Genomic DNA, 26,547 nt, shown 5'->3' on the forward strand with positions numbered 1-26,547 from the left:
CTTCGCCCAAACTCTGCCCAGCCACCTGCACCACTGGCACTTCTGGGCTGGGTGACTGATCTTCCAGGTCTTTATGTTTCTTTCTCTCTCAGTCTTTCTCATCTTCCAAGTCTCATTCCAAGCATGTCCTGACCCATCCCCTCAGGTTGGAACTAGCCACTTCCTCCTGTGGGCAGGGCCAGGGTGCATCTGGGCTTCAGGAAGAGTGGGATCCAGGTGCTTGGACACTGTCAAAACTCTCTCTTGCTCCAGGTTCTTAGCTACTCTCTGCCACTCAGCTCCATTCAGTTGGGGTCTTATTTCACTTAGTGGGAAACAGGCCTGCCCAGGAGTCCCTGTGATGGAGTTAATTCAGGACACACTACCCCAAGATATGCCTCCTTGGCATATTGAATATCTTAAGCTGAAGGAATTAAAAAACAGAAAACAAAAAAACGACAGAAGCAGGAAGATCACTCTGACCCCTTCCACCTTCATTCTTCTTCCTTGAAACAAATAAATCTCCCAAGTGGAAGGTATCCTCCCTGCACCAGGAGTAAGGAGACATTCTTATCGCCAGACACAGGAATTTGGGGCTGAGAAATCTTTACAAACAAACCTTGCTAAACCAACCCTTATCTTCCTAGCTACTTCGTCATGGTTTATCAGCCCGACCCAAGCCTTTTTTCTTGTCAGTTGTTCACAAATTTATTGTTTCTTTGTCTAAAAGGTATAAAAGCTTCTTGCTCTGGACACCTCTTTGGGTCTTCGTTCTCTTGTGAAGGCTCCCATGTACATGTAAAAATTCAGTAAAATGTGTACGTTTTTGTCCTGTTGATTTTTGTCAGTTTAATTTTTAGACCCAGCCAGGGACCCTACGAGGGTTGAGGAAAATTTCTTCTTCCCCTACACCTGTCTTACTTCTTAAGGGCTCAATCTTAAGAGGGCTCAATCCCTTTCTCAATTTCAATTTGAAAAGTCTTAGGAAAGAATTCCGATTGGCCTTGCTTGGGTCAGCTGGCCACCTCTGACTCAGTCAACCATGGTCAGTGGGAAGGGTTATTATTATTATTCATAATGTCATCTAAATATATGTAGCTTTTTAATTAGTCCACTACTAACTTATTTCTAATGACCTTGATACCAACTAACACAGTGAGTTCATTGAGACTTGACTGAAACTTCTCGCATCTTTGTATCTTTTCCACATGACCTGCCATCAGGTTAATTCACAGACAACCAATTTGCTGAATGGCCACTGTCAATCCACCACATTGACTGAAAAATTAAAATAGAAAGATGAAACATGGTAGTTTTAATTTACTGATTTTCTTTCTGTCTTCACGGAAGTATTTTAAGGACTATTCAGTTTGTTTTTGCCTTCACTCCCTGTTAGCAAAGCCAGAGCCTGAAGAACAGAGACTAATGATGAGGGAAGAAAGCTGGGGACCCCAGAGGAAAAGACAAGAAGATGAGGAATCATGAATATATTTATAAGAACATATTCCTAAGACTATAGTCTTAAGATGATCTATTCATTGAATAAAATTAACTCATTCAAAAATATATTCAAGGAAAATACATGCAAAAGGAATAGTCTTGAATAAAAGAGTTCTGCTTGCTATATTCTTATGAATAAATATATGTCAATGACAAGTGTATTTGTAGGAACCTTCATATCCAAGATAATCTTATTGTATTTTCTTGGACCCCGTGTAACAGGGAAGAGCCAAATCCCACGTGTTGGATCTGTTTCTTTAACCTTTGCTTTCTGCTGCTTTTGTTTACTAAACGGATACTGTCTGTACATAATGGCCTGCCTCAGGCAACCCCGCCCCTCTGCCTGAAAGTTAAACCAAAGTGCCTTTGTTCAGGGAAACATCCGGACCCTTTTCCACCAGGGGATGGCTATAAGAAAAAAGAAATTAACACATCCCCTCCCCAAGGCTGGCCATTCCAGGGGATATTTGCAAAACTTATGGCCTTTTTACTTTACTTCCTCATCTCCTCCCCCTCTCTGTGCTGTAAAAGAAACTGGCATCCAAACCCCAGAAGATGGTTATTCTGAGACAGTAGTCTGCCATCTTCTGGGTCTGCCGGTTTTCCAGATAAAGTCATATTCCTTGTCTCAACACCTTGTCTCCGATTTATTGGCACATTGGCCTGTCGTGTGGCAAGCAGAGTGAGCTTGGACTCCCTAACACCCTCAGTCTCTCCCCTTCTCTGCCCCAAGCCTTGTTAATTGCTACTTTGTTTCTTTAACCTAAAGGACCTCAGTGCCACGAACTTTTCCTCCTAGATGTGCCTTCTTTTTATCATATAAACACTACTTTTCCCCCTGTGTTTCTTCCAGGCTGGCTCCAGGTCAGACTGAGTGTTAAGTAAATAAGTGAGATCGTGGGACAACCATCTCCTTAAACTCTCACCCTGTTCTTCCACTAATCGTCCTCGTCTTCCTCATAATTATTATTAATGTTGTCTAACAGGTGTTCATTTTCTTAGTAACTACCCCTCACAGTGAGTCAGGCTGGGCTTGCAGGCAGAAAACCCCCCTCCCACATTTTTCTCTGAAATTGCCACCAGCCTGAGGAAAAGATTCTCTACCCTAGAACTGGGGGCCTTGAAAAGTAATATGCCTCTCCACATTTGTGTTCCCTTATCTTTGAGTGGGAAGAAACAAAACTGAGATCTGACCTCATTTGAAAATGAGTGTTTGTGCTACTGGTATTTTAAAATTGTTTAGGAAGCATTGGTTTTTAAAATTAATTAATTTATTTTTTGACTGCATTGGGTCTTCGTTGCTGTGCGAGGACTTTTTGTAGTTGCGGCGAGTTGCGGTGTGCGGGCTTAGTTGCTCCGCGACATGTGGGATCTTCCCGGACCAGGGCTTGAACAAGTGTCCCCTGCATTGGCAGGCAGGTTCCTAACCACTGCACCACCAGAGAAGTCCCAGAAGCATTGGTCTTTTTACACAGTTTGGCAATAGTCTTAAAGTGTGTAGAATGTGCTCGATACCAGTTTTATGTTAATCCCAGCAACGCCATGTCTTGATGGCTTGAATCTGTGTGTGCCCACCGTACTTACACATTTTCCTTTTTAATTAAATCACATCATGGCATCGTTGGAGATCTCCAGGGCACGTTCTATGACTTAATTAGATTTTTATTTAACCACAGAAAAGAAAAGCATATTATGTTTCCAGACAGTGTTTTCACCTGAACTTGAGAGTATTTCCCATTGTGGTCTAGAATCAGAGTGTGCTTTCATCCACGCTCTCAACCTGCTTATATTATTCTGATTTTTGTTGCTCAAGGTACACGTCAAAATTAGCCTTTAAATACTGGTTTAATCTTTGTCATAATTACATTGCTCTTCACCCCTGAGGCTTTATTTCTTGATTGTGTGCTAAAAAGCAACAAGGCTTCAGGAAATAAAGATACATCTAGTTAATATTTTTAAAAGAATCCCATGATAGTAGAAGGCGTTATGCGTGGATTGAGTTAGACAAGGTGGCTGACTGTTTGGGCAGGTGGCTGACACTGGCACTGAGATGCTCCAGCCGGGTGGATCTGGCCTTGAGCAGATGGGCTGGGCTCTTAAAGGAAGAAGAATTCTAGAAACCGAGCTTCGAGTTTCTGCCCCTCTCACACTCTTCATCTGTAAACTGTGGCTAGTCGGAGCTAATATTTACTGAGTGCTTACACTGTGCCAGGTGCTATTCTAAGCACTTGCGTCATTCAATCTTCTGAGATGGGTACAAAAATTACTATGTCCATTTTAGAGACAGGAAAACTGAGGCCACCTAGAGATTAAGTAATAGCCCATAGTCACATAGCTGGTCTGTAGTGGAGCCTCTATTTGACCTCAGCAGTCTGGCTCCATAATCTACACTCTTTTTTTTTTTTTTTTTAATTGTTGAAGCCTCCTTGTTGAGCCCCAGTTTTTAAAAAAAAAAAAAATTTTATTTATTTATGGCTGTGTTGGGTCTTCGTTTCTGTGCGAGGGCTTTCTCTAGTTGTGGCAAGCGGGGGCCACTCTTCATCGCGGTGCGCGGGCCTCTCACTATTGTGGCCTCTCTTGTTGCGGGGCACAGGCTCCAGACGCGCAGGCTCAGTAATTGTGGCTCACAGGCCCAGTTGCTCCGTGGCATGTGGGATCTTCCCGGACCAGGGCTCGAACCCGTGTCCCCTGCATTGGCAGGCAGATTCTCAACCACTGTGCCACCAGGGAAGCCCCATAATCTACACTCTTAACCCCAAACTGTACAGCATGAGAGCAGTTATCCTTTCAATTTATGAAAGAATTAAATGAGGGATTTAAAAAAAATTAATTAATTGATTTTATTTATTTTTGGCTGCATTGGGTCTTCGTTGCTGCACGCAGGCTTTCTCTAGTTTCTCTTTAAATGTCTCAGGGAAAGCAAAGCCCACCTGCTCTCTGCTCCAGGTCGGACTCCTCCCCAGTGGTGTCTGTTTCAGCTCAAAGGCCATTTTCAGTGAAAAAAAAAAAAGGAAGGTGAACAGGCATTGTACAAATCCATTCTTTCTCCTGTAAAATCAATGCTCTGCCTTCGAGGAATCGAAGGAAAAAAGGCAAAGGTCGAATTTATAAAGCAGACAAGATCCTGTCTCACTCTATCTCCAGGGAGAACTTTTTTTCTTGTCTCATCCCCACTGGCTGGAACCAGCATCGTGTCTTACCGGTCTGCTCATGTTCACGCTGCTTCAGCTGATTTGGGAAGTTGTCAGTCTCCTTCGTCTGCATGTAACTTAACCAGAACCTACCATGTGCCGTGGGGAGCGGAAGGATGAATCATCGGCCCTGGCTGGTCTCACGGGAGCAATCAGCCCAACAAATGAAACCCGGGGGAAGGAGAAAGCAGCGCGTGCAAGCGAGAGCGGGACCCAGAACTGGTGGGGCAGCCGGAGCTGCAGGAGTTGGGAAGAGGAAGAGGTCAGTGTGGGCTTGAAATGGGGAAAAGTGGTCCATTTTTTCTTGGTTTTATAAAATAAACAGGATTTTAGAAGATAAACATGGTTGAGGATGCCCTTACTTATGGGGTGGGGCGGCGGGGGGGAGCAGGGCACAGCCCAGGCAAAGGCGATGAGTTGGGAGTGAACAAACTTGGCCTCTGAGCGCAGCTCATTTTCTCTATTTTTATTACTGTGTCTGCACAGCCAGCGTGGTTTTCAATTTTGAATGAAGAGACAGATCAGAAAGTTCTGGAAAACCAGATGAATTGGTTCCTCTTTCAGGTGGTCATTAGTGTCATGAGAACTCCCTCCACCCGGAGGAAAAAGCACTGAGTGTGAGTTCCAGAGAGCTGGGGCATGGCCTCGCTGTGCTACTGAGTGGGCGACCTTGGCCTGTCCTTCAGCCTGGCCTCAGTCTCCTCACCTGTAAAAAACCTTTTTACCCTGAGTTCCATGTTTGTCTTTTTTCCTGGGCTCCTTGGGAAGCACCTGGGTGCCCTGGATGGATTTTGCGGTACCAGAGCTTGGTTGAGGGGAGCCGGTGACCCAGGGACGTGGTGCTTTCAGCAGTGAGACACAAAATGCTGTGTGGGATCTGCAGCGGGGTGAGACATTTCCGTTCAAAAGACCAGGACAAAGTCAGGGGAAACTCTAAACAGTTCCGGTCTTTTCAGGGCCTGATTATTGGCCTGAGCTACATAGAGGGGTTTTCCTAAATGGTACTGGTGTATCTGCTCAGATGCAGAATGAGGGATATGATTCTGAGAACCCAACTGAAGGCAAGATGGAGAAGCTTCTAGCACAGCGCTTCTCAAATTGAAACGTGCACACCGATCACCTGGGACCTTGTTAAAATGCAATTCCGATTTGGGAGGTCTGGGGTGGGGCCTGAGATTCTAATTCTAACAAATCGCAAGTGAGGCTGCCACTGCTGGTGCATGGACCACACTTTGAGTAGCAAAGCCTCCAAAATAGTTAAACCCATGTCTGACAGATCAGTAAATAGAACTGAAAAAAATAAAACAGAAATGAAAGCAAGAAGGTCTCAAGTCCTAGTATTTTCCCAGGATTGTCAGCTGCTTGAGCATTTGATTTATGGCAGGACAGTTTCTAGGAAAACACCTTATTGCCTTGTGTCCTGTGCGTTTTCTGTTTTTTGGTAATGAGGAGACTTGCATAAGAAATATCTCAGGGACCTCTCCAACTATGTTTAATTTTGTGGGTTTGATTTAAGGGAAAAAAGCCCAGCATATCCCTTAAGTGTGTTTTTGAAATTTGTGATATGAAAGGGAAGTAGCTGGGAGAACAGTACACAGACTATTACGATTGTTAAAAACTCTTGCATGCAAAAGCATGATCGTAACCGGCAGAGCCTTCATACGACCAGAAAACGTATGAAGAGTGAGAATGAATACGTAATTCTTTTGATTGGATCTGGTGAATCATGAGAATCAAACAAAACGCAACTTCCTAAACTCTGAAGCCTGCAGCAATTACACAGGTTGACTTTCCTCATGCTGCTTACGTCTTGAGAGCTGAAATGTTGTGAGGGGTACACATGGACTAAATTATTTTCTTCAGAGAATCTTCCCTCAGGGAAGTTCGACTCCAAGGGCCTAAGGTTATTTCCTAGATTTGTAAGAAGAACGGTGTGTGGAGAGGAAAACTAAAGTGAAGCTGTAAAAGGATGTCCAGGTGCATTGGCTAGAAGGTAGACCATCTTTCATTAAGGAGGAACCAGGGACAAGTGGTGTCATCCAGATGTGTGGACAGATAATGTCATCCAGGTGTGTGCAGACAAGTGAGTGGTGGCATCCAGGTGTGTAGATAGTTGACATGACTCTCTCAGGACCACAGACTTGGGCTCCTGGACTATCAGAGCTTGTGGAGACCTTTGGGATTGTCTAGTTCTCCTTCCCCAACCTGCTTTACTGATGAGGACACGGAGATCCCGAGTTGGGTGGGGCTTGCTCTGGGTGACTCCGGTAGTTATTTTCAGTGCGGGAATTTGCACCCAGTGTCCTGATTCATGGGTCTAGGAACATAAGGCTTTCCTCTTGTATCTCTTCAAGCTGTCTGCTCCTCCTCATCCCAGCTCAGTCCTACAAAATCCTGGCTGGCGATGGTCCCTCCACCAGGACTCCACCCGGTCCAGGGGTCCACTGGCTGAGATTTTGGCCTCAGACATGTTATTCATCACAGGGTTATGAGCTTCAGTGATGTACCCCACGGGTGCCTCATTTCAACAACATATTAAAATAGAGGTCCCTCTGCTGAGCCCAGAACCAAGTGGAAAGCAGTACCTTACTTAGGCCAATGCGTGCACTTTACACAGCTCCTGCCGGCTGAGCCAATGTTCCCCCAACCACGCCCCCGCCCCAGGAGAATTTGTCCTTCCCAGCAGCCATCGTGAGGCCCTGGTTGGCCATGGGCTGTAGGAAGGGGAACATGCAGGAAAAACCAGGTTGGGGTGTTTGGGGGTTTTCCCAACATCCATGAAAAATGCTGCATTTCCTTTCCAACCTCACCTGGCCATTATAAGAACTCATGCTGTAGTTAATAAGCTGTTACAATTCATGAAGCAAAAGAGAGTCCCCTGCAGTGCTGATAAGTTTGAGTTGGGTCATATCTTGTGACTTATAAATTTCCCTTTGCTGAATGGCCTCTTGGAGAAATCTCTCTAAGATGGCATATGGGAACATGTTTATTTTATTCTATTTTACTTTAATTTCTCTGAATTTGAATCTCGAGTTGTTGCAAAATAACTAATGAATATAGAGCAATATAAGAATATGTTGGTCAGCTAGAAAACATCATCACTGACAAGGTGCCATATTCTCAACCCAAATATAAGTATATGGAATCTTTTTTCCAGCGTCATTGAGATATAACTGATATATAGCCTTGTGTAAGTTTAAGGTGCACAACTAGTTGAGTTGATATATATCGCAAAATGATTACCACTATAGTGTTAGCTAACACCTCCATCACGTCACATAATTACCCTTTCTTTTTTGTGGTGAGAACAAATTTAAGATCTAGCCTCTTATCGACTGTCAAGTATATAATGCAGTATTATTAACTATAATCACCATGCTGTACATCAGACACCCAGAATTTATTCATCTTATAGCTGGAAGTTTGTACTCTTTGACCAACATCTGGAACATCTTTATTATCTTTATTATAGTGAGGTTTGTAATAACAAAAAGTGGCAAACAACCTAAATGTCCATCAATACTTTTCTCCGGGTTCAGATATATGCATGTAAATGCACAGAGAAAGGACACGTATAACCTCTGAGGGAGAGAGTGGGATTTTAGGCTTCTCTGTTTTATGTCTGTTAAACAGGAGAATGTGTTCAGATGCTACTTATGTCATTAAAAGTAACTTGAAAAAGATGTGATATAGAGGAACCACCGAGCTAGTACAATACAATTGCCTTCCAGTATCTGTCATATAAGGAGAGTGTGAGGGCTGAAATCCAGTGTTGGGCTTCTGTGGCAGAAAGCCAGGCTGCATTTGGCAGCTGCTTCATCAAGTTTGGGGAAGTAGGGAGCCAGGATTACTAATGGCAGATTGTAGGGCAGTGGTTCTTACAATTGAGTGTGCATCAGAAGAACCCGCAGTACTTGTGATAGCTTCTTTTTCCCAGGTCTCACCATCAACAATTCTGATTTAATGGGTCTGTCTTTTGGTCCATCAATCTGCATTTTTTGTTTGTTTTTTTTTGGCCCTGCCTCCGGGCTTGCGGGATCTTAGTTCCCCGACCAGGGGTCAAACTCCGGCCCAAGGCAGTGAAAGTGCTGAGTCCAAACCACTGGACCACCAGGGAATTCCCGCAATCTGCATTTTTAATAAGGGCCAGAGTTGATTCTGATGAAGGTAGTCTTTGGGAGGAGAATAATAAATTTCTGTTCTTCCCCCTTTGCTGAGACACTGCTCATGATGTCCTCACAGATGAAAGCCAGGGCTGTTTCCCTGGTGAAAAGGACCCACTTGCTAAGATAAAACACAGGGAAGGCACACCCATCCTAGACATTCTAACTGCTAGACTGCCATCCCTAAAAGCTGTGTGTGTGTGGGCGCGCGTGAGCGCACATGAACAATGCACTTGAAAAACACTGCGAGGACCATAGCAGTTCTGTGCTTTGTCTAAAAAAAAAAACAAGAAGGGGCCGTCACGTTAGATAGCAACACCAGAATGAACTTAGATATGTGTACGTAATAATTCGGAGGTGGACGGCAGTTAGGCTCATCACTGTGTTTTGTCAGGAGACATATATTAATGGAAACCCGAATGAGGGGCTTCTATAAGGTCATGGTTTCCATGTAAATGTGACCACAAAGAGCCCTTCACCGCTAAATGGCACAATGCAGATGCGAGATGATTTTTACCATCCATAAAAGGCATTTCTAGTCAATAATGAAATGGGATAGGAATCAAAATGGGAAAGCAAATTGTCTTGTCCCTGCCTTAGGAAGAGAATGTAATAGAAATGGCTTTCAAGTGTTTTGTTTTGCTCTCCATGTTTATCTACCTATCTATCTATCTATCTATCTATCTATCTATCTATCATTTATCTATCTATCTATCTATGCACTTGTATATATTTTCTACTCCTAATAGACTCGGATTAGGTATGCCATCCATGCTGCTAATATCTGGCTATTGGTAAGAGTCCAATCAAAAGTCGAAAAATAAAATGGGCTGAGATCCTGACTTGGGCAGGTTGGCCAAGCCTTATGTCTTTTAAGGGGGTTTTTGTACAGAGTGTCACTAAAGAAGGTGGCCTGACTGTATCCTGGATCTTCAGGAATTCAGTGAAGTCCAGGGATGGTTGCAGTGAGACTGCCTGTGGCAAGAGACCCTAGATAAGTCAAGGGCAGGTACTACAGCTGCCCTAGAATGTCTCAGAGAGTTCAGGTCCAGCAACTCAGCCAGTCTGGACCTCCCCGCAGCCCTGGATAATCACATCAAAAATAGGCAGCCCTGGCAGCATCAGTCATGGACCTCTTGGGATATTGTTAAAGACATACATTTCAAAGACATACACGATCAGAGGGAGGAGGAAGGAGCTGTGCCATGCAGCAGCCTCACCCAGGTGCTCCAGACCAGGGCCTGCTAGGGATGCAGGGTTTACTGGGAGCACCTACCCTGGGAAGAAATGATGCTGAGCGGTGGCTGGGGAAAGAAGGGGGATGGATTCCTGACACAAAGCTTCAGCCTGAAGAACATTTTGATAATTAGAAAGACATAGTGAACACTCACTTCTTGTTCATTTCCTGCCACCTGAACACTTAACATTCATAATGGGCCCTAAGTTGTTGTGTATGTTTGACATAAACATAGGAAAGGGGACAGGTTTAAGCAACCTGTGCAATGTTGATATGGTTGAGTAACAAATGTTGTGAACACTTTGAAGACGCTTGTGCATTAAAATAAATATGATCTATAAGGGTAAACACAGTTCTAATTTACTAAAGCAATTAGTAAATTTCCCAGTGAGCATTCATGTCCCCCTTTCACAGCAGGTGGTGGTAGTAGCATTTATCATGATCATACAGCATAGTGATTTTTGTAGACTTCTCTCTTACTAGACTGCAAAATTCTAGACAATGTTGTCCTTTTCTTGGGGTCTCTGATTCCTCTTGCAATATCTCACCCTGGGCTTTGCATGCCTGGTAAACAAGGATGAAATGAAGGAAAGCCTTTAGACTAAAAACTAGCAAATTCTTCTCATTACAAAGACTATCTTCCAAAGTAACATTCAAGTGAAAGAGTTGGAATTGCACGCAAGAAACCTCTTGACAAGAGGTGGTGACATAAGGCAGGACAAAGGGTTCCCCCAAAGTAGCCCCCATCACTGTGAGCCAGCTGTGTGCCAGTTTGTTCACACGTATTGGATCTTCTCAACGTTCTTCAGAGATGGGCATTATTATGAATTTCTTATATTTTCCAAAACTGGGATTCTTCTGGGATTACGACAACTCAGAAGGCAGCGCCGTTACACAAGCCCGAGAGCTGTATGCTTTTCCTTATTTGGTCTTTGGGACCATTTCTGTCCTCCTATTGGCAATCAACTTGTGCTTATCGTAGGGATTTCTTTTTGTCTTAAACATCATCTTTCTCCATTTGCCCTGTTGCTATTTTAAGAAGCAGTAAGAGGACAATCTGAGAAAATTCAGTGTTTTTGAAACACAACTCTGCGGTCTTGCTGTCTGAAGAGAGCCAACTACGAAGGCTAGTAGCACTCCCAAGCCAGAGTACTTTGGGAATTTTAAAAGTGCTGTATTGGTGTAGGGCACTGCTTCGCAACCAGGGGTGATTTTGTCTCCTATCCCCACCACAGGGGATATTTGGTAATGCTAGAAACATTTTTGGTTGTTGCAACTAGGTGTGTGTACAACTGGCATCTAGAGGGAAGAGGCCTGGGATGCTGCTAAACATCTCATAATGTAAAGGACAGCCTCGCACGACACAGGATTTATCCTGTCCAAAATGTCACTAGTGCCGAGCCTGAGAAACCCTGCTATAAGGTGTTGCTACATTTCTTATATCTTTGGAAGCTGTTTTCTGGGGGGAGTTTTTCTCATAAAGTGGAGCACAGTTATTACATATGTTAGGGTAAACTAAATTAATATGCTCTAAAATATACATAATACTTTTTACATCCTTAATTCTCTCATGTCTTTATCTGACATTTTCATTCAAAATGATGGAGAAGCAGGGTAGCAAATTAAGAGAGCATATGGGTCTCCTCATAGCTTTTGGTCTTTAAAACTGATGTTCAAGACTGATAATAGGGTAGAGTGAACATTTGTTATATAACTCATGGCTGGTTGTCATCTGCTCTTGTTTGGGGAAATTCCTCATTATCTTCCATCAAAGTGGAAGTCAGAACCCAAATTCCCAGCATATTTTGCAATTAGAACTCAGGTATGGGATCCAGGCTCTGCCTCTCAGATACACCTGAGTGAAACTTTCATTTAGAAATGAGGGACCTGGACCTCCCTCATGGTCTAGTGGCTAAGACTCTGTGCTCCCAATGCAGGGGAAGCAATCCCTGGTCGGGGAACTGGAGCCCGCATGCCTCAACTAAAAGATCCCGCATGCTGAGACGAGGATCCCACATGCTGCAACTAAGACCCGGGGCAGCCAAATAAATAAATAAATATTAAAAAAAAAAAAAAAAAGAAATGCGGGACCTGAGGACACCTAAGGAAATGGGGGCCCCATTTTGTTGGGACACAGTGGCTGCAGAGGTGCCTGGCTTTGGGGAACAGTGCTGGCTGCAAGATCGAGTTCCTGATGCAAAATGGCATTGGTGGAGGTGACAGCAGCGGCAGCAACTTTGCATGTGGGGTGGAGATTTCTTCATCAAGGATGGTTTTGGAAGCTGGGTCTTGAGGCTGATCCCGCAGTCCTCTCGGCAGTTACAGGGGGGAGCTGCCATTCTCTTCTACTTAAACCAGCCAGAGTGGGTTCTGTTGTTTGCAAGGAAGAGCTCTAACTGATGCACGAGGTTTATCAGTGGTGAAGTTCTTTAAAACCTAGAGTCCTTTAAAAAGTCTCCTTTCATCTAGTAACGTTGTGCATATTCAGTTTAGAACCAAAGACTGAAGGTCCTCCTTTCTTTCCAGGCTCTAGGTACGGGGCTTTAGAACTTCTGGGAGCAGGGAAAAGACCGGGCAGAGGGAGACCACATCAGGCAGCTCTTCCCTGAGGGAACTGGAAGGCTTTACATTCTGGGCCTAGAAGAGGTTAAAAGAGAACAGGAAGGATTGAGGGCACCTGCCCCACTCCAGCCAAGAGCAAGCAGATTAACATTTGGTTTGCTGTGACAGAAGATTGGCTTAGAGAATACTTTGATGTTTTATTTTAACATATTGATCACCTTTTCAATGTGTGTTGGAGGTGGGGAGCTTTGTGTTTGAAAACATCTTTTGTGTTTATTTCATTAAGTGTTTGGATACTGAAGAAACTTGTCCAGAGATGGGTGTAGGAATAGACCAGCCAGGATTGATGCAAATGTGCCCATCAATATAGAGTGCTTGTGTGCACCTCTTTATTCTTAATACCCTGACTGCTAACTCAAGGTATTATTTCCTTATTTCTAGCTGAGTGGGTAATTCATGTATAAACCATTATGAAAAAAAAAAAAGGAAAAAGAAATTAGAGAAACAGCTCTAATGAAATATATGTCTGAAAAGAATTGGAAATCAAGACTCCCAGAGATTGCTAACTTACTTAAGCCACAGGGCTTTTCAGTTTTAACGTTGGGTTTTTTAGAGTAGCAGCACCCTGAGATTATTTTCATAGTTCCTTCTGCTAGCTGACTCTGTTTCTAGAAAATTCTGCCCCAGACTGTGAGCTCTTTGAGGGCAGGGAGTGTGTCATACTCACTCATCTTTCACTCAATGCACCTTGTCCAGGACGTGTCACATATAGATGAATCACAAATAGCTGTTGAATTAGCAGGTTTTATTATTCCCTTTTCTCAGGTGGCAGGGAAGTTTCCTACCACACCCCAACTCCTCATGCTACTCTGGGGGGTTACCCACTCCTTTCCTGGGGAGATAGCCTAACTTCTGGATCGGTGAAGGTAGAGAAAAGACACGACTTTGTTAGTCTGGTTACAAAAGTATGTAATTAGCAGGAATCTACACTGTAAAAGGAAAGTGTATTTGACTTGCAGATGTTCTACTCTGAGACCTTGCCAGCAAGGATCACCACTGTCATCTAGTGATTCCCTGGGACCCGTCCAAAATCTGCCCGAAATAAGTATGGCCTGACAGGTGACGAGTGAGAAAAATAAAGGGCTGCCTTACCCCATCCTCTGAACTCCACGTGTGTGTGAGATCATCTAATAGTAAGTTTTCTTTCTAGCAAGTTTCTGTGCCTTCTCACCCTTCCAGAGCTAAGAGCATGGTCAAGAGCTTTCACACAAGGTTGACTAGAGAAAGCCCAGAGGTTGCCTAGGTATCCAGGCCCAAGAGTGGGGACCCACAATGGGGCTCAGATTAAAATGAGACAGATGCAAGATGTATACCCTGCATGCTGCTTCAGAGATGATCTGGGTTAGAGAAGACAAGGCCATTTGGGGCTCCCTTCTGAGTTTTTTTTTTTTTTTTTGGCAGCGCAGCGTGCATGTGGGATCTTATTTCCCCAACCAGGGATTGAACCCGGCGCCCCTGCAGTGGAAGGGTGGAGTCTTAACCACTGGACCACCAGGGAATTCCCTCCCTTTTGATTTTTGATGGGGTGAGAAGAAAAGTCCAACCAAAGAAAGATGATTTCTGGTCAGAATAATAGCATTGAAGCCTCCACTCTGTGTTTGGGCAAAGCTGAATTGAAGAGTTAAAAAACAAGTAGTGTGTGTGTGACAGAGCTGGAAGCAATAATTAGTATGTCTGGAGTATGAGATGAAATAAAGCATTTTCCCAAAGTCGTCTAAAGGAAGCATATGGGGTTTTCTTCGTGTTTGTTTGTGATGCCGTGTCTGTTCTCACACTGCCTGTCACTGGCTCTCCTCTCCCGTAGGTGGCCAGCCTGCCACACTGAGTTGGCTCAGTCTGAGAAGCCAGGGGGTGCCTGGCTTTTGCAACACACACAGGGCAGGCTTAGAAGACAAAACTCATGTCTGGGGGAGCATCTATTCTGTCATTGCCTGGACTTAAGTTTCAAAAACTGCTCTCTCCTCCCTAGTAATTAAAAATATGACGTCTAGTGGTTTCTCCTAAGTTTGGGCTCATTGCCGTGTATCAGCATGCACTTAGCTGTCATAAAATCTTCAGAGCCCTTAAGCAGTTTTCTCAGACTCCTAACTGCAGTCTTTACCTCTGTTGTCTCTGTCTTCTGTTCTCTATGTCCTGTTGCCTATTGTCCTCATAAAGCATAATACCACCTCCTGAAGTTCATACAGCCCAAGGTTTTGTCTCCTACATGGGATATAAGCAAGGGACATTTGGGTGAGGCATAAAGATCTGTTTATTTATTTATTTTTAAAATTTTATTTATTTTTATTTTTGGCCGCTTTGGGTCTTTGTTGCTGCGCGCGGGCTTTCTCTAGTTACGGCGAGCAGGGGCTGTTCTTCGTTTCAGTGCACGGGCTTCTCATTGCAGCGGATTCTCTTGTTGCGGAGCACAGGCTCTAGGCCCGTGGGCTTCAGTAGTTGTGGCACTCGGGCTCAGTAGTTGTGGCTCACGGGCTCTAGAGCGCAGGCTCAGTAGTTGTGGCGCACGGGCTTAGTTGCTCTGCGGCATGTGGGATCTTCCCGGACCAGGGCTTGAACCCATGTCCCCTGCATGTGGGATCTTCCCATACCAGGGCTCGAACCCATGTCCCCTGCATTGGCAGGCGGATTCTTAATCACTGCACCACCAGGGAAGTTCCTAAAGATCTGTTTAGCTTAAATACAATAAAGGTAGAGTTGTAACCAAATTTGTTAGAGCTTCCTGTAATAAACCACTGTGGGGGAGGGGTTCCCTATATTTATTCAACCCCATCAGAACCTACTTGTATTTTTCAGTGCATCTGTCATGGATTCAGAGGCAGTAAAGTACAGTAGTGGAGTGTTTGCTTGCAGAATCAGGCAAATCTAAGTTGAGATTCCAGCCCCACTGCTTATTAGTTGTGCCATTATGGTTAGTTACTTAGCCTTGAAGTACCACTTTCCTCATTTGTAAAATAAACATAATAATAGTTTTGAGGGGAATTTCCTGGCAGTCCAGTGGTTAGGACTCCACACTTTGCCTGCCGAGGGCCTGGGTTCAATCCCTGGTTGGGGAGCTAAGATCCCACAAGCCCTGTGGCACAGCCAAAAACAACACAATAGTTTTGAGGGGATCAAATGGGATAATGTGTGTGAAGTACTTAGCACAGTGCCTGGCATGTAAAATGCCCTCAATAAATGGGGGCTATTTTTATCCATTCAATCAAAAGGGACATTTATTTGGTATCTGCTGGGTTCAGGCATGTTGTAGTTACAAAAATGCTTCAAGACATTGGCCCTTGCCTGTAAAGAGTTTACATCATGGTTGGTGGAGGCTCCGGAGGAAACACTTTCAGAATTTCAAAGGTAGAATGTAATAAAGGACAGAAATATCATGAAAGGGAAAAGGCTTTGAAGACAGGGTAATCTTTGAGTTGGGCCCCGTAGGATGTGAAGAATGTAAGTTGCGTGGGGATGAAGCAACCAGTATTCTAGAGAAAGGGACTAAACCCCAAGAGAGATGTTGGATGGTGAGGACATGTCTGTGTCCAACAGTCTAGTGTGGCCTGAATATAGGGATTGAGACAGAGGTGGGAAGACAGACCAAAAAAAAAGGAGGAGGATCAGAATAGGGGGGCATGTGATTGGAAATGCCATGCTAAAGCCTCTGGTCTTTGTTTGATGGGCTGTTGAAGACTTTGGGGGTAGAGGAGATAATACAATCCTGTAGTTTGCTATTTACTATGTGAAGTACTGTCTTTCCTTCATTTGTCCTAAAAGTTTTTTGTTTATTCATGATCTCTCAGGTTTCTGGAGCACTATTAGTACAGGAAAGTCTGAACATTAGTATGGTTTAATTGTGATGTCCTAGCTGAGAGGGACACTAGCCTTAACTCCAGTGAGGACCAGAGAGAATAGAAATCTAAAATAGGCTATTCTATTCTGAGATGTTCACTTTCTTTCCATCTTGCAAAAGCTCACAACATTGAAACCCTTACCAGATTTTATCAGGAGCTTGACAAATGATCAACTTTCTTCTCTGGAGGGTACCCCCAATATTGAACTTTCAAATACTGACATTTACATGGCCTCTAGTTGTTGATAAGTTTGTCTTGTTACTATTTTTAGTATTATATAGTCAATGATATTGACTAGAGTGATGGCTCTAGTTATAGGCCTAACTGCATCCCAAATCCTTTTCAACTATGTTACCACAATTTCCTGTGCTAAAGATATTTTTTTAAAGAATTCTTTTTTAAACAAAATTTATTTATTTTATTTTTGGCTGCGTTGGGTCTTTGTTGCTGCGCACGGGCTTTCTCTAGTTGCAGCGAGGGGTGGCTACTCTTCGTTGCACTGCGCAGGCTTCTCATTGCAGTGGCCTCTCTTGTTGCGGAGCATGGGCTCTAGGCGCGTGGGCTTCAGTAGTTGCAGCTCGCCGGCTTGGTAGCTGTGGCTCCTGGGCTCTAGAGCGCAGGCTCAGTAGTTGTGGCGCACGAGCTTAGTTGCTCCGCGGCATGTGGGATCTTCCCGGCCCAGGGCAAGAACCCGTGTCCCGTGCATTGGCAGGCGGATTCTTAACCACTGCGCCACTGTTAAAGATATTTTGAAGCAAAAGAGTGCCTCTGCTCTTGGGTACATATAACCCTGTTGGTGAACATGATGAGAAAAATCACTGGGTAAGGGATTAGGCAGGCACAGATTGTATTTTATTTTGAGGTGTTTTTTTTTTAATATCATACTTGCTTTAGCTAAAGTGATTATAACCCAGAACACGTGGGTTTAGAATAAATACAGGTGCATAAAATTGGATTGCTTTTGTTCCAATGTTGACTTTTCTCCCTGTATGAGTGAATCACTTAAATTTGGAGAGTAGAATCATTTTACTTCTTTCCAGCCTAACTGGAATATCTGCAGCCAGAAGACAAAGTACAAGGGCTTATGAGAGAGGGCACAATGAAGCCCCAGCCTCTGGGAAAAGGAAAGAAAATGTGAAGGGAGGAGATAGCTTCAAAGGAGGGAGGCTACAAAGTCTCCTTCCTGCCTTCCCCAACGTGGTCCAGGTTAAATTTACATTTCAATGATGGCTTAATACTACTAAAGATTGTATGTAACTTTTAAGTTTCTCAAATGTTTGTTATCCTGGTAGAAATCCTGCATTATCTATGTGTGTGTGTGTGTGTGTGTATGTATGTGGTGAGGCGCCCTAAGGGTGTTTATTTAAGGAAGGAGAGGGTAGGGTCTCAGAACTGACATTCCTTACTGGTATTGTCAGGCAGATACGGATTAGAGCTTGGTAGCCGAGAAAGAGGGAGAGAAAAAGGGAGTAACAGAGTAGGGGGGAGCAGGTATTGAAGTGTGCCTGTCTAAGGTAAATGGCACGAAGGCTGCATTTTTCTGACCCAGGGAGATAAAAGACAGCGTCGTCCTTGGCACTATGTGCGGTGACCCGTAGCAGGAGCACAAGGCACCACCCTCCGACCCCCAGAGACCCCGGCCCATCTTCCTCCACTCCGCCCTACAGCTCTTGAAGTCTGCAGCTCCGACCCAGGAAGCAGGCGGCGAGGCAGCTCTTTGAACCAGGCCAGGGACCAGGTTCCTTCTCCAAATGCATAGAACACAGAGAGGGGCTGCACTCCCTAATCGTCCGCTGGCAGGCACTCACGCGCGGCGCAGCCCGGGCCGTGGGAGCTGTCCGTGGTGCTGAACACTTTCTTGGGTTTGGTCGGACCCGCGACTCTCGAATCGCGTTGCCAGCCTAGGCGGAGGGAGGGCTCAGTGGGTCCAGGGGAGCGCGGGCGCCCGAAGGCCTGCGGCGAGCTCCAAGCTCTAAGATTCAGATCCCTGACAGAACCCCCTGTGCGACTCTGTTAGCGCAAGCCAGGACTCCACGCAGGATCCAGCGCTTGAGGGCGAGTCCCTCATCTTTCCCCTGCATCCCGTCGTGGATCTCAACTCCCACCCACTTCCTCCCCTGCGCCTTCCTTGTTCAAACAGCACCAGGTCCTGCCGAGAGCCCGGGGCTTCACGCCCCTCCTCTCCCTAGTCCACTGCGCTCTCCTCCAGAGCGGGACTCTCCCAGGGCGCGGCAAGCTCCCGCAGCAGAGGGTCTCCCTCGCCCCTCCGGCCCAGGTTTCCGGCCGCTCCTTCCTCTTCTGTTTCTATTCTCCCCACACTATCCACCCCTCTAGTTCTCTTAAGCACCGAGTCGGGAGGTGCGTGCTCCGCCCCTATTTTCCGTACAAGGGCACGATGGAGTGGGGGGCGGGGCGGAGGGGAGGCGCCGCGAGCCCACTGGGAACGCTTGAATCTCTTCAGCTCCGCGGAGAAGCGGAGAAGCCTGCACGGCCGTCTTGGGTGGAGGACCTCTAGGGACAGCCAGAATTCTCCCCCTCGTTCCCCGGAGCGCTTTTCCATCCGCCAAGCCCCAGTCACCAGGTAGGACTGTGCTCCTGGATCTGGCCTGTGGGGACAGCGAGGGCTCTAAATAGAGTAGAAGGCATTTAAATAACCTGTGCACATCTAACTCATAGATTTAATTTTACAGAGGTAGGGGTGACGGCACTTACAATTTTGTTGTTATTTATTGTGGCCAGTTATTCCAGAGGAATATTTGGGTCACTGAAGTGTGTGTGTGTGTTGCGGGGCGCAGCTGGTGTAGGAGGGGGCGGAGAGAGAATGGGAAGTGACGGTCTTTGATTCTCTTTGGACAGGTGGCCATGGCCTCATTGCCGACTCAGGGTCCCGGGGCCCCTGACTTATTTTCTGGGCTGCTGCCGGCGGCTTCAACGCCGGCCAACCAGAGCTCCGAAGCCTTGGTGGGCAATGGGTCGGTGGCTGGTCCGGGCACTCAGGCCATCACGCCATTCCAGAGCCTGCAGCTGGTGCATCAGCTGAAGGGGCTGATTGTGCTGCTCTACAGCATCGTGGTGGTCGTGGGGCTGGTGGGCAACTGCCTGCTGGTGCTGGTGATCGCACGGGTGCGTCGGCTGCACAACGTGACCAACTTCCTGATCGGCAACCTGGCCTTGTCGGACGTGCTCATGTGCACCGCCTGCGTGCCGCTCACGCTGGCCTACGCTTTCGAGCCACGCGGCTGGGTGTTCGGCGGCGGCCTGTGCCACCTGGTCTTCTTCCTGCAGCCCGTCACCGTCTATGTGTCTGTGTTCACGCTCACCACCATCGCGGTGGACCGCTACGTCGTGCTGGTGCACCCTCTGCGCCGGCGCATCTCGCTGCGCCTCAGCGCCTACGCGGTGCTGGCCATCTGGGCGCTGTCCGCGGTGCTGGCGCTGCCGGCCGCCGTGCACACCTACCACGTCGAGCTCAAGCCACACCGCGTGCGCCTCTGCGAGGAGTTCTGGGGGTACCAGGAGCGCCAACGCCAGCTCTACGCTTGGGGGCTGCTGCTCGTCACCTACCTGCTCCCCCTGCTGGTCATCCTCTTGTCTTACGTCCGGGTGTCGGTGAAGCTCCGCAACCGCGTGGTGCCGGGCTGCGTGACCCCGAGCCAAGCGGACTGGGATCGCGCGCGCCGCCGCCGCACCTTCTGCCTGCTGGTGGTGGTGGTGGTGGTGTTCGCCGTCTGCTGGCTGCCCCTGCACGTCTTCAACCTGCTGCGGGATCTCGACCCGCGCGCCATAGACCCCTATGCCTTCGGGTTAGTGCAGCTGCTGTGCCACTGGCTCGCCATGAGCTCGGCCTGCTACAACCCCTTCATCTACGCCTGGCTGCACGACAGCTTCCGCGAGGAGCTACGCAAGCTGTTGCTCACCTGGCCCCGCAAGATCGCGCCGCGCGGCCAGAGCATGACAGTCAGCGTGGTCATCTGATGCCGCTAAGCCAGGCCTGGGGGAGCTCCATGTCCGCTTGTCTCCGAGGATGCCCACCCGAGGCCGGACTGGAGAGCTTCTTCCAGAGCTAAGCTAATGCTAAGCCAAGAAGGGGCAAAGCTTCCAGCCCAACCTTCTCGTCCAGCTGTCTTTCCTTGTCCTGTGTCTTTGTAAAATGCCAGGTGGGCTTTGTTGAGAGTTTTGTGCTTTGCTTGGAGGAGGCCAGGGAGAGGAAAAGAGGATTTGTTATTTCCTGCGTTTGCCCTTGAAGGCCAAACAAAGCTCTTTCTCCTGGTTCAGAACAGTATTTCAGAACCGTAGCTGTCTTCCTTGCTTTCTCTTCTGCTTGCTCAATGGGGAGATGAAGGAACAATGAGCAGGGTGTTTAAAATGACTGTGTTGGGGTTGGTAAAGCTTTTCAGGTTGCCTTTTAAAAGGGGCGCAGCCGAGATACAATTGCTTAGTCAATTTGAACCCATTAATTTCTGGGATTCCAGAGAAATATGTACTAAAAATCTACATCTAGAATTTCAGCATTTCCTGAATAAGACCTTTATATGCCAAAGGGGTTTTAATTTTAAATCCACTTGAATTTATAGTACAAAAACACAAACCACCTTTCAAGAGGTTTTGCTACTGTTTTCCTTCCTCCTTATCCCCCAATTTCTATTTGAAAATGATGAGATGAATTAGTTGATGAAGATATAGATAAATAGGGATAAAGAGGAAAAGGTTCAAATCGTTTAAGGGGATATATAACTGCATAGGACAGACATCCTATCCGTGTGCATGTTTGTATATACACACCCAGTGTTTGCCACAAGGCAGGCACTCAAATATTTGGTTTTCTGGATACTCAGTGTAAGCTGTGTGCCATAGCATGCTCTTTCACGATCTCGCAACAGATCAACAGCTGTCAACTGACTGCTCAGCACCTGCTCTGTGGTGACACACTTGGAACACGATCAACTCAGAATATAAGGACTGGGAGAAGCTTATTTAAATCCAGAACAGAAAAATAAACTTCCACCTACAGGATGCACAGATCAAACACTGAATTCCTTTCAGGGTGAAGGGAAGAGGTGAAGACTATTGGGCCATGATACCAGGCTGCTAATCCTTACCTTAACATCCCAAGAGCTCTTTAAATGAGGAGAAGAGCCTTGGGACAAGGGTTTCCACATTGATGTTGGAATAATGACAGTGGCAGTGAAGGCAGGGGTCTTGGGAAATGATACATGATATGCAGCTGTCAGATTAGCCCTTGTGGCATATAAACCATGGACTGGTGTCTGCAGCTATTCAGTTACCAACTGGAAGATTCCAGGACTACTCCAGCACTAAACAGCAGAACCAGTGTTTTCCCACCTCTCCCCTTCTCTTACTCTCAATGAGCTCATTCACTCATTAAAGTGTGCCCTGAAAGGAAGGGAAAGAGGGCGTGATTTGGGGATGACAAGGATTATATCCTATTACTCTGATGTCAGTAACCACAATGGAAGAGTGGTTCCATTCATCGCTGGGCTAGTTAGCAATATGAGTCTTTAGTACTTATATGACTAGACTTTTCACAGCATGGGGAAGGGCAGGAAAAGGCTGGAGAAAGGAAAAGGCAGGTGAACTTGGGAGATGCCATTACCTCTGGCAATGGCGCTAAAACTAACTTTCAGCTTTGTCTGTGGATTTAGAGAACAAAGAGCCTGTGCTCTAATAATGTGGCCCACGCACATTATTGATATCACTCCCCCGCCCCAAATGAGCTCATCTCCCAGCATCCCAGGGACTGGTTCCTGTGCTTCCAGCAGCTCTACTGTTTGGGAGATTCAAGGCTAGACATTTCCTGTTTCCTCAGATCATTCTTTGGATGGGTATGTGTGGAGACGGGAGGGACTGGGGGAAGGGGTGGAAGTAGTTGGGGGAGGAGTCTGATTAATTGTGGTCTCTTCACTGGAGGGTTTAAGTCACTGGTTCTCAGCCCTGGCTGCTCCTAGAATTACCTGGGGAGCTTTCAAAAACCATCAGTGCCTAGGTCCTACCTATCCCCAGAGAGTCCAATTGATTTGAGATGGGGACTGGGCATCAGCATTTTTCAAAGCACTTCAGATGATTTTAACATGCATCCAGGGTTAAATGCCTTAAGAATTATTCTCTTTCTAATGAACCTCAGAAACATCTGAATGAAGCTTTGGGAATACTCGATTAGCCTTTAGACAATACCTGGTGGAGCACATAGAGGTAAATCCTATAATCAGAATATATAGGTATCTATTCAACAGTTTCCTTACACATCTACTTGAAAGGCTCTGTATGAGTCCAATCAGTTTTTTTTTTTTTGAAAGTATTGTCATTCAATTTTAGGTCAATGGCGTTATAAAGTTATACACCATGAATTATTCCAAATCCTGGTTGCTGGCATGTTAAAAAAATTGAAATGTTCCCTGATAGTTTGATTTAAGTCAACCGTGAGAAGAAAGCATCCCCATTAATTACTAGAAAAGCTCCCAGCAGTTTCTATCATGCCTATAACTTAAGTTAAAAAAAAAAATTTTTTTTAACATTTATGTGGACTTTATGGAGCGCCTAAAGAGGCTGGAGAATTGTGTATATAGACATCTTTACAAATTATGCAAATTGGCAACTGAACAGCAACTAATTAATTCTTACCCTATCTGAAATCTATTTGGGACTTGTCTGACTACAAAGCAAACTGATCAAACAAATCTCTCAGAAGTGAGTCCTAGGGAAATCCACAGAGGGTTGAGGTAGAACTTTTAATTTAATATAGTAGTTCATTTTAGTTAATACCAAGTATCCAGCCCTTTTCCTGCAAGGAGTCGTAAAGCTGGGAATGGAGCCAGCCTGGTACTTGGCACTAGCCCTTTCTGAGGCTGATGGGAGGTTCTGTACTCCTCTTTGCAAGTGTTGTCACCAAGTCTTACTTTTGGCAGTCAACCAATAGATTTGTCTCACTAAATCGGCTGGGGGCTGTTTCAATATGTGTTGGCCACAGTTACCTGGAAATAGCAACTGTGAGAGATGCTAAGGTAACAATACCAATTGATGTAAGGTTCCTGAATTTTTGTTCTTGTGGATTTTCAGTCTTCAGTCTGCTCTTCTACTGGGGGTGCTAAGTTCCAGGTTTATTTTCTCAGGTAGGCTAGTTCACCTCTGTCCTGTGGCTTGCATTCCCGAACACCTAGTAGTCTGGCAAATACAAGGCACGGAGCTGACATCAAGGGGACGCAGGCAAGAGTGTGGCTAGATCTGGGAGTGAACCCAGGGTCCATCCCCCCCAGATGAGAGGTTAGGAGCACCTTTATTCCCCAAGGTAAGTCCCTGATTGATTTCCCCTCAGGCACTGATGTCTTTGTTATGTGCATAAGATGTATCTGTGGCTGACCCACTGTGTGAAGCTCTTCAGGCTGGGGCTTGTACTGTGTTTCACACATTGTGGGTTCTCAATAAACATTAAATCAGTAGAACAGTCTCCAGCCGTGGGATTAATAAACTAAGCCAGCTACACACACAGTGTAACCACACAACCTCAGGATGGCCAGGATCAAAGCAAGGATAAATCATGCCTAGGAAAACATGCTACTCAATCTTAATTTGTCAATTCCAGCTAATTCCAAGAATGAACTGTTCATTTCGGGCCTGTGACCCCCTGGCCCCAATCTAAGTAGTGATAGCATTTCTGTACATGGCACCAAGCTCTGTGTTCTCCAAGACTGCAGGTGTCTAAATCCGATGGCCCATCAGAGGGAGAGTGGAGAACTTCATGCTTAATTTCTATATCATCATAAATCTGAATCATTATTTAAATGTTAGCATTTAATCACCCACTTCCACCTATGACTTGAGAAATTTAAAAACATTCAACACGTGGGTCTATAAACAAAATTTAATCATCTACATTCCAAAACCTTCATGATAGCATCGTAAACAGAATTTTCTGGTACATCTAAACTAAGACTTAAAAATGGATTTATGAATACCTTTCCAGGGATTTTTTTTGCAAAGTGAGAGAAGACAGTATACAGATGTTGAAAATGTAAAATATTTATTTGGATGGATGCAAGTTGCAATCTTGATTTGTTAAAAGACTGTACATTCCCAGTCAGTCTTTGGAAGTAGAAAGCCTTATTTTGAAAATTGAACGTGTACACTTCTAACAGGTTTTGAATTGTTCTTCTCTGTTTTCCAAGTCAATTCCTCTTCATTTCCCACTGTTTCTATTCTGCCTTTTTTTAGTTCTATTTTTCCGTATCATCTATAAATACCTCTGATCTGAAGCTCCCTCCACCCCAGTGAAGGGGAGGTGGTGGGATTCAAGCATCTATTTTCTGGTGAATCATGTTGGGGAGACACCCTGGCTAATCCCCTTGCGGAGGGCAGGCTGCAACAAATGAGGCAAGGGCAGCTGCTTGTTGAATTTCCTGCCCACTGTGGGGTCTTGGAGCTCATACAATTAATATTTCACAGACAAGCGCCAGGCAAAGGTGGATAACAGGAGTTTGCACAGAATCTCCACAGGGCCCCTGACATGATAAATCTCATGCAGAGCTTTCAAGAGGGCCCTAATAACGAAAGGTCAAATGTGTTTCATTTTGATGTTTGGGGCTATAGCGAGGAAACCTGAGCCAGAAAAAGCAAAGGACAGTCTCCTCTTTATATATATATATTTTTTTAAATTTTTATTTATTTTTCATTTTTGGCTGTCTTGGGTCTTCTTTGCTGTGCACGGGCTTTCTCTAGTTGTGGCGAGTGGGGGCTACTCTTCATTGTGGTGCGCAGGCTTCTCATTGCAGTGGCCTCTCTTGTTGCAGAGCATGGGCTCTAGGCGCGCGAGCTTCAGTAGTTGTGGCACACGGTCTCAGTAGTTGTGGCTTGTGGGCTCTAGAGCGCGGGCTCAGTAGTTGTGGCACATGGGCTTCGTTGCTCCACGGCACGTGGGATCTTCCCGGACCAGGGCTCGAACCCGTGTCCTCTGCATTGGCAGGAGGATTCTTAACCACTGCGCCACCAGGGAAGCCCGAGAATGATTTTATCTGACCTGCACCACAGCACCTGGAGGTGAGTAGGGCAGGGGTTATCCTCATTTGTGAAGGCGGCAAGGGAAGTGACTCACCTGGTCCAAGGTGAGCAGTGGGGACCTGGGATTCAAATCCAGATCCCCTGGTTCCAAGTTAGGCCCTCACCCGCCACGCCATGCTGCCCTTAACGGTTTAGAAGGCCTGGTGGAGGATCACCCCTCCCTTTGCCTCTGCCTTCAGCCAGCCACGGCTGGCTCCTTTGATAAAGGAGGCAAGAATATACAGTGGAGAAAAGACAGCCTCTTCAATAAGTGGTGCTGGAAAAATTGGACAGATACATGTAAAAGTATGAAATTAGAACACTCCCTGAGGAGTGCACAAAAATAAACTCAAAATGGATTAAAGACCTAAGTGTAAGGCCAGACACTATCAAACTCTTAGAGGAAAACATAGGCAGAACACTCTATGACATACATCACAGCAAGATTCTTTTTGACCCAGCTCCCAGAGAAATGGAAATAAGAACACAAATAAACAAATGGGACCTAATGAAACTTAAAAGCTTTTGCACAGCAAAGGAAACCATAAACAAGACCAAAAGACAACCCTCAGAATGGGAGAAAATATTTGCAAATGAAGCAACTGACAAAGGATTAATCTCCAAGATTTACAAGCAGCTCATGCAGCTCAATAACAAAAAAACGAACAACCCAATCCAAAAATGGGCAGAAGACCTAAATAGACATTTCTCCAAAGAAGATATACAGATGGCCAACAGACACATGAAAGAATGCTCAACATCATTAATCATTAGAGATGCAAATCAAAACTACAATGAGATATCATCTCACACCGATCAGAATGGCCATCATAAAAAATCTAGAAACAAATGCTGGAGAGGGTGTGGAGGAAAGGGAACCCTCTTGCACTGTTGGTGGGAATGTAAATTGATACAGCCACTATGGAGACAGAATGGAGGTTCCTTAAAAAACTACAAATAGAACTACCATACGA

The 26,547-nt window shown here is 45.6% G+C and overlaps 1 protein-coding gene across 1 annotated transcript; it reads left to right on the forward strand.

The window, feature by feature from the left end:
• The first annotated feature begins 3,943 nt into the window (after positions 1-3,943).
• PRLHR (prolactin releasing hormone receptor) lies at positions 3,944-25,689 on the forward strand. Its single transcript, XM_082424792.1, has 2 exons — positions 3,944-4,932; positions 19,382-25,689. Exons 1-2 carry the CDS (start codon positions 4,765-4,767, stop codon positions 20,498-20,500), a joined length of 1,287 nt encoding a protein of 428 aa, XP_082280918.1. The 5' UTR covers positions 3,944-4,764; the 3' UTR covers positions 20,501-25,689.
• Positions 25,690-26,547: the final 858 nt, after the last annotated feature.

The sequence above is a fragment of the Balaenoptera physalus genome (assembly GCF_965194825.1).
Source record: "Balaenoptera physalus genome assembly, chromosome: 14".
NCBI lineage: Eukaryota > Metazoa > Chordata > Mammalia > Artiodactyla > Balaenopteridae > Balaenoptera > Balaenoptera physalus.

Excerpts from the sequence above, each read along its gene's own strand:
- PRLHR (XM_082424792.1), top strand. The coding sequence starts at position 4,765 with ATGTGCCGTGGGGAGCGGAAGGATGAATCATCGGCCCTGGCTGGTCTC. Across the intron at positions 4,933-19,381 it reads GGAGTTGGGAAGAGGAAGAG|GTGGCCATGGCCTCATTGCC; the intron begins GTCAGTGTGGGC and ends CTCTTTGGACAG.